At 40.7% G+C, this 8801-nt stretch overlaps 1 protein-coding gene across 1 annotated transcript; it reads right to left on the bottom strand.

Annotated features, from left to right (window-relative positions):
• Positions 1 to 230: 230 nt before the first annotated feature.
• LOC143891186 (uncharacterized) lies at positions 231 to 785 on the bottom strand. The gene has a single exon (XM_077395820.1). The coding sequence runs from the start codon at positions 783 to 785 to the stop codon at positions 231 to 233; it is 555 nt and encodes a 184-aa protein (XP_077251935.1).
• Between the last annotated feature and the right edge of the window lie 8016 nt (positions 786 to 8801).

The following is an 8801-nucleotide window of genomic DNA, read 5'->3' as shown; positions in this document are numbered from 1 at the left end:
CCTTCTGTAATTAAGGAATTTCTGTGTTTGATAAAAATACTACTTTTATCAAAAGTTGTTGAAAAACCTCAATCAAAAGTTTAGAAACTGAAATCAAATTCCTTCTAATGGAAGGTACATAAAAACAATTATTTAAATATAAATATCCTCCTGAAAATGCTAGTAGTCGATCACCCACAGCTTGGACTGCAACCATTTCATCCGTTCCAACCTGTGGGTGGAGCTTGCCCTTAGTCAACCTTCTGCCTCTCCTGAACTACTGGAGAGGTCTTGGTTGACTTCTTCTTGAAAGTTTTATTGTTCTTGACTTTGGAAATATTTTTCTTAGAACCCTGGCCTTTACCTTTTCTTTTTCCCTTGCCTTTCGGTGTGGGAGTTGAGACTACATTAGCTTCAACTAAGAAAGATGAATTCTTGTTCTTTTTCTGAAGATCCTCAGTATATTGAACACGATTCAACAACTCCGTCAACATCATTGACAGTTTGTTCATATGGTAATTCATGACAAAGTCATTGAATGATGGTGGTAAGGATGCTAACACCATGTCAACTTGCGACTCTCCATCTAACATGGCCCCTAAAACTTTGAGATCATTTAGATAGCCCATCATCTTCAACATGTGATCTCTAACTAGGGTTCGTTCCACCATTTTAGGGGAAACCAGGCCCTTAATCGCTATTTGTCTGGCACTACGATTTTGTTCTCCAAGCAACTCCCTAAGATTGTGCATAATATCCTTTGACGAAGCCATTCCGACATGTTGTTGTTGCAACACGTTCGACATCTACCCAAGGATATAACACTTAGCCATTTGATTATCTTCATGCCATTTTGTGGCTCTGTCCCTGATTTCCTAGAGAGCATCGGGACCAGACAACTCAAGTGCCTCAGTAGTCAAGACCGAATAAACTTTCGCTGCTGTGAGCACTAGGGTTAAGTTCTTTTTTCAGTCCATATAGTTTGGACCAGTAAGTTTGTTGTCTTCAAGGATCCTAGCTAATGGATTGAAGGATGCCATATCTAATGCAAAGGAAATGGGGCATAGCCTGTCGACCCTGATCCGAGAGAGGCGGGGGGACGGCCCTCCCAGAAAATCTCTAGATCATCCACGTGAAGGAGAGCCACCAAGGACCTCTCGAAAGAGTACCCCTCACAGCATGAGTGGCGATGTAAAGTGAGATACCTCTCGATTCGGGGACTAGCCCAGATTCGAGGCGTACCTTAAACAAAAAAAGAGTCGCCATCCAAGGAAGTAGGCCCTGGATCCCATGCTGTGCTCTGTCGCAACAGATAACCAGAGATACAAAAGGTCCGTGCCTGATGACGAATGGGGAAGGGGTTAGGCGCCCTCAATTCGCCCAAGTGCAAGCACCTGGTCTCTTATGCCATTTATTATTAACTTTAAAGAGTTTTGAGCAAAAATCATGTGAAATGGGAACGAATATCCCCGAGATAAGGTCTAGCTAATCATGCATGTCTCGGAGATGAATAAGAAGCACACACAAAAGAAATGAAAGACATGGCACCTAAGAATAGCTAGGTTATGAGTGTCATGCCTAATTGGTGTCTAAGTTCCGATGGGAAAACACATGCACACTACAACTAAAGGTATAAGGTCTGTACAGGAAAGTAAGAAAACACAGCAAAACATACAATATGACAAACCCTAGACTCTAATGCGATACTTGACTCGGACCAGGATGGCCATCCATCCTGGCTGCACTACGTATCCCGGCCTCGGAAAGAATCAGAGTCAACGTAGTTCGATGACCTATGCTAAACTACAATACCTAACCCTCTAAGATCGCTATCCTAGACTCGATCAACTGGACCTCACTAGTTTTTAAAGCTTCTTGCGCCATTACTTAAGTTCAAGTGAATGGTAATTTTTAGGACTCCCTATGTACCCTAGCTAATGCAAGTGGCCTCCTAACTCTAGAGACACTCACACGACCAGACACGGCAAAGCAACACAATCAGGACAGACTCCTAACTCTATGACACCCCAAACGTCTAGGACTGACTCCTAACTCTATGGGAAGATCTTTTGAAAATGATTTGCAAGGTTATTTTGAAGAATTTTTATTTTTTTTGGAAGGTTTGAAAGGTTTTGAAGCTATGGAAGTTTTTGAAGTTGTGACTGAACTCAGAATGCCAGCTGCAAGCCTGAGCTGCCTACGTACCCCTCAGCTAGGGATCAAGCCATCCGTAGTTCGGAACAGATTTTCCTAACTACACTCTTAAAGACTCAAGATTTTTGATGTTTTGAAGTGTTTTTATTAATTTTGACACAAGATGACAGAATCCTATCATCATAAGGGTAGGACAGACTCCTGATATCCCGCAAAGGTTGGACGGCATCCTATGCTTTGCGGGGGGACTGGACATAATCACGACTCTGCAAGGGTTGGACAGCATCCTATACCCTGTAAGAGCGGATAAAAATCACATGACTTGATGAGAGGATGGACAGAATCCTAACCCCTATGATGATAGGACAGACTCCTGAAAGATTGACTCTCTAAGTAAGGACAGACTCCTATGCTAAAGGACTAACTCTGAAAGATGGAAGGACGGAACCCTAAACTTTATGAAGGGATAGGACAGAATCCTAAACTCTACAAGGGTAGGACAGACTCCTAAACCCTAGGATGGTAGGACAGACTCATAAACTCTCTATGACTGACTCTAAAGAGGAAGAAATCCGTTAACCTGCGAAGACTCTAAGGCAGGAAGGGAAGGGGTTGCCTCAAGATACATTCCATCATAGCCTGAACCTGGCAAAGGCGCTTCCAAAATCAATGGAATCTTAAAACACACGAAGAATTCTAAGGAACGGTGAAGAGAATAAACCTGATAAAGGGAGGAGCTCTAAACCCTATAGGAAAGGATAACCTTGAAAAGAAAGGGTCATCTAGCCCCGTATGAAACGACGATCCACAAAAGGGAAAGAACTCTTAAGCCTTGAGGGAAATATAAAGATGGGGGAAAGGACATAACAGACCAAAGGTTTTATAACTATGAAATCTTGGTCAAGTTAAGGGCACTGCCTATGGAATCCAAAAGAAAGCTGTTTAAGAGAACACATTTTATGACAGATGAGTCAAGCCACCTAAAACTTTGGACGAAATCCTTTAAAACATTCTAGCCTCAAGATTTAAACATTAACTCTTGAAATAACATATCAAAATGTCTTGTAATGGAACAACATAATTCCACCCTTTAGACAACTAACATTCCCATCCCCCAAATTTGTAGCCTTGGATCATTAGCCCCCTTTCTTTTTTTTCTTTTTTTTTTTTTAATATAACACATACAACTTGGGCAGTCAAAGTTCGCAGCGTATTTAAAGAAATCCACACAAAGGAACTGCGATAAAGAAACTAAATCATTCCAAAATCGAGACAATGAACTCATATTTTTCAAGAGAAATAATGAAGATTGATGAGTAACCTTCAAAGAAGATAACCAATAGATACATGGCAACACCAATTTTGAGAAAACTACAGGTACTTTGGAAATATTCAAAGGAAATGAGATCAAGCAATTCACACGATCAAACCCTCGACATGGGGTCTCCTGTGAAATCAGATGATACTCGTGCCCACGACATAGAGCAGAGTAATCATCTGATTTCCTACATCAGTTAAACATACACAACTCAACCATCCATTCGTCACAGAAAATTCGATCGCCACCTTGCACTCAAGGATCGAATTAACATCCAAAACCCATGAATCAATTCTATAATCTTAAAGCTAGGCAATTAACCATATGAATTTCAGCAAGATAAGAGAGGTCAGAGATGTTACCTGGGTAGCAGAATTTACCGAGAAGATGATTAGAGAGCCGATCTTAATGCTGATAAAATCGATGAAGAAAATGGCCAAGCTCCACTCCAATAGCTTTCGGATTTTTGCGCTTTTTTGGACCGCGCAGATGAGATTGGTGGTGACAGAAAATGAAACGAGGTTTTATAAAGATGGCGGCTCGGTGGAGGAGATAGGGATGGTTATGGAAAAAATGATGTGGGATGGGGTTTTGAAGTGGGTAGAAATAGGGTGGAGGATTTGGGTTTAATGGTGGAGGTTGGCTAAGATGGCGGTGGATGGCCGGTGGAGGTTTTAAAAGAAAAAAGAAAAAAGAAAAGGGTTAGAGATGGCAGAGGAGTGAAGAGGGTTTGAAGGAAAAATAAAGGGGATAGAATGGGGGAGATGAAAAGGAAAATGGTGGAGGAGACTCGGCCGGAATCCGGCAAGGTTGCCGGAGGAGGAGGAATGGCCGGAGGTTTTGAAAGAGGGTTCCACAGATGTGGATTTTTGAAATGGGTTATGAGAGAGGGTTTAATGGAGGTGGAGAATGGTCGGAGTTGCAGAGGTTGGGGGTTGGTGGAGCCGGCTGCTGATGGAAGAGGGTTTAATGGAATATGGGATTTGGGGTTTTGATGGTAGCTTGAAAATGGGTTTAATGATAACCATTACCTGGAAGGAAAATGAAAGGAGCTCTGATGGTGGATGAAGGAGGCAAGGTGGAGGCACGGCCGGAGATGGGGTCGGAGCTGGTTCAGGTTGGCCGGAGTTGGGGTTTTGATGTGGGATTGGGTGGAAATGGTGATGGGAAAATGATGGTGGTGGAGAGGCTTGGTGGGAATGAGGTTGGAGGATGAAGATGGTGGCGGAGGCAAGGTGGATGGCCGGAGATGGTAATCGGTCTCTCCTCTCTCTGTTTTCTCCCTCTCTCTGCTATTCTCTTGAATTTTTTTTGCAAAAAGAGGCTTCCCCTTTTTGAGAAACCCTAGCCGAACATCTTATATTCGAAGGAAATGATATATTCTGCCCCCTTTTCTGCCTTGGAACAGCCCTATAGTGGTTTATGACTACTCTTTTTTTAATCTAAAAGGGGGAGCCCAGGTAGAAAATAGGGTAAAAAATTCTTTTCTCCTCAAATGATCCTAACCCTCTAATTCGATCAGATGGTTGCTAAGAGTTTCTTACAACCAAAGTAATACCAGATTTACAAAATTACCCTTGTAAAGATAGCAAACCCCCTTTTCGCCCTGAAGAAGGAAAATGATATCAACACACCGGATTTTGATATTTGCACAACTCCACTTGTCTCTTCTCCTTCCCTTATGATTTTTGCAGGGTATTTTATAAAATGATAATGATCACTGATGACCGCTTAAACACCTAAAGAAGATAAGCTATCTAACATGCCACGGAGCTTAGGGGTACGAATAGAGGAGTGACAATATCAAAATTCACAAGCATTTTACAATTTTTTGCAACTTTTAGGAACACAGGTACGAGGACCAGGGTCGGCGATTCCAGGGTGCAAATGCGATTTTGGGTTTTCCTGGGTTGTGAAACATGTTCAATGGGCTAGGAAACAACAATATTTCTCAAAATTTTAGGGTTTATTTCACACTTCCGGACCTTGTCCAACCTCGGGATTTCATTCGAATACGCGGGTTTAGGGCCTTGTCAAAATGGGGTGTCTACAGGCATAAAATAAGCAAGAATAATCATTTTAGATTTTCTCATGACATATAACCATTACATCTGGATTTTTGATCTGTAATGGTATTATCCATTATTTGTCTCATTTATGTGCCCCTTAAACACATACCGAAGAGAAATAACATCATTTCTCCAATTGGCATCAGATGCTCATCAACAATAACTTTGTTGAGTATGAGTGAATTCATCTAATCCATCATATTATAAATATGATTTTCGATTTGATTTTGGCCTCCAAGCATCACAGTGTATCTATCATTTGAGCATCAACACTCTTTACTTGGTTAAGCTAACACCCACTGCCTCAGAATCATTTTACAAAACATACTAGGTTCTGCTTTGGCATATGACTAATATATTTTGCAAATATCCCTTATCCTTATAGGAATCTATTAGTTACTATAGATAGAAAATCAAGACCGGCTTCTGCTTTGGCATATGACCGTCTTGTTCTCTAAAGTAGCCAACCAATAGATGGCTATGGAAGGCCATGGAGATTAATCATTTTGATTTAGATCCCCATTGTAGACACCCCCATTTTGTTCCACTTTAATCAATGAAGAGATTAGTGTTTTTCTATCGGTTTTCTAGTGTTTTTCATTTTCGTGTCATTCTCTTATGTTTTCTCGATCTCTTCGGTCATTTCCGCCGTGTTTCGCATTTTTCCGCCGGGTGTTTAGAAGGGTTATCCACAGGAATCTAAATAAGAGAGAGAGCTTTGGGATAAGTTGCTTCGGGCAAAGTCAATCAAATGGGCCCGCACAGTTTTTTTGGGAAGAAATGAGTTTTGGCTTACTTGGATCCAATATTTGAGGTTGTTCATGGGGGGAAACTCTCTTCGATGTATCCTAATGAATCTATGGTTTGGATCATATGGGGTTAATTTCTGTGCGCACCCCGTTGTGGCTTCGCAAATGAATGATTCGAATTGCTTGTAGAAATGATTTTAGGGTGCGGTACCAAATCACATCCCATTTATATTGTAGCCCAGCAAATGGACAGATTGGATCGTCCTATGGAATTGACTTGGGGGTGTAACATATTCACATCGTGGCCCATTATTCGGACGGATCAAATCAGCCCAATGGAAATGTTCTAACGGGTGCAACCAATTTACAATGAAGGCCCATCAATTGAACGTTTTGGATCATCCAATCGAGGAGATTTAAGGGGCGCGGCCAATTTGTACAGTGGCCACCAAATTGATAGTTAGGATCATTCCATGGAATGATTTTGGGTTAAATATATTCACCATGTAGCACCCTCTAATGGATAGTTCGGCTAATCTAATGGAGATAATTTGTGGACGCAACTAATTACATCATAGCCATTTGAATAGGCGGTTTAGATCATCCAATGGAAATAATTTGGGTGCATAACCCATTTTATATTGGGACCCATGAATTGAACAATTTGGATCACCCAAAATGTGAGCCATACACAGCACCCAATTCTCTCTTTCCCCATTCACTACCTTTCTCTTTCTATCTACACTAGAAGAGGTGGCTCAGGGAAGAAAGTGGCCGAATATATCATTCCCTTATTAAGATGTGAGTGGGGCCTACAATTGATGGTCCATGATTTCCCCACAGCCCACGCATCCAACATGTGCAGGCCCGCTTATGTTCTTCCCCCCAGATTCGGCTTTCGCAAATGGGTCCCGTAGATACAAAAATCAAGAGTCCATTCTACTTTGTGGTTCGGTTGTTATTGAGAATAAAATGTGAAATTACGCATGTAGGGACCACACGTGTGAGATATACCCCACTTGGGAAACGTTCCTAACTTTTTTTCTACACTCTTTGCTATAGAAGGCGGATTCCCTCTTGTTGGGATTGTTTCTAAAACTTGCCCCCCTCATTCTATAATGACACTACTCACTTACTTTAATGTTCATGGCTAATTAGAAAAGTGAGGGGTGTCATTGCCAAGAGAGGCAAGTCATGGTTTAACTCTCTCTCTCTCTATAAAAGATATCATGATAATATTCCCTTGTTGACCGAGCCTTTTTTATAAGAGGCATGCATGCAATTAACTTTAAGAAAGGTCTCTTTTCTTGGCAAATTATATGAGCTTTAGATACACGTGGGATCCGAGTATTAAGGAAATTGCTATCTCCTCAAAGAAACCCGAAAGTATATGACAATAAAATTGGTATAGCTTGGGAGAAAAGTTTAGAATCGGATATCTCTTTTGGCAATGTATTGGATTTTCATCCCATAATGGATGTCCATATTTTGGAAAACACTAATAATGGGTTATCAAAAATGAATAAAGGCTCCTTTCTTGCTGGACCAAAAAAAGAGAGGACGAAACAGCCAACGGAAAAAAAGAAAGGAAAAGGAAAAGATAGATATTTTTGGGCGAATGGCTCTCTCAGTTTCAGGGGAAAAAACTCTCTCTCTCTCGGCTCATATTCTCATTGACAGACTTATCTTCTCTGGGCTGGATCTCTCACTCTCACATCTCTCAGCCTCTCCCTCTCACCCTCTCACATCTCTCGGGCTCTCCATCTCACAAAATTGGCAACCTTCTCTGGGTTCCATCTCACGAAATTCAGCTCTTCTCTCTCTCTATCTCTCCCTTGAATTTTCAGCCAACACTCCTTCTCCCCTCTTTTTTCTTCCATTAAAGCACTTCAAGATTATTCATCCTCTTCTTCCGGTAATATTCCAAGCTATGAATCTCCGGCGATCAAGGCGATCTTGGTGTTACGTAGAGGGTGTGTCAAAGTGAATATCTCAAGGCTACACACCCTACAGACAATGAGCACGATCAACGGTAGGTTCCTCATTTTTATAATATCAAAGGTAGAAAAGCATGCTTAGGGCCGTTTCTTCTTTGTTTTCTTCATGATTTCCGTAAAAGTTACCATGTATGATCTAATATGATTGTGGTGGGTCAGTTTATTTGATTATCAATTTTGGTAAAAAAAATGAATCGTTATATGAGAAAATTGGGTGTTTAACCGATTGGGATATCTAGTGGCTTTTGAATCGTTTTTACAAAGTGAGTGGTTTAAAACCAAGGGTTTTTCGTGAAGATATATTTTCTGAGTCTTAATGTGGTTAAAATAGCACCAAAAATCTAAAAATTCTTGTAGATTTCATTTGTTTTGATGGCTCAAAAATTCGTTTAAATAATACCCGAAAATAGGATTTTGATGGTTCTAAAAATCGTTCATCTAACAAAACCATTCAAAACTTATTGAAATTTGGTCCTCAGTAGATTTTCAATGTTTAAATATCATACAAAAATTTTCAAAAGATTTGGAGTTTATT

Source organism: Tasmannia lanceolata, unplaced genomic scaffold (assembly GCF_043159265.1).
Source record: "Tasmannia lanceolata isolate RefF3 unplaced genomic scaffold, GAP_Taslan_0.1 ptg000013l, whole genome shotgun sequence".
Classification (NCBI taxonomy): domain Eukaryota; kingdom Viridiplantae; phylum Streptophyta; class Magnoliopsida; order Canellales; family Winteraceae; genus Tasmannia; species Tasmannia lanceolata.
The sequence above is the reverse complement of the archived record's forward strand: the minus strand, read 5'-3'. Positions and strand labels throughout refer to the sequence as shown.

Bases quoted from the DNA above. Each gene is read 5' to 3' on its own strand.
- LOC143891186 (XM_077395820.1), bottom strand. From the start codon at position 785: ATGTCGAACGTGTTGCAACAACAACATGTCGGAATGGCTTCGTCAAAG.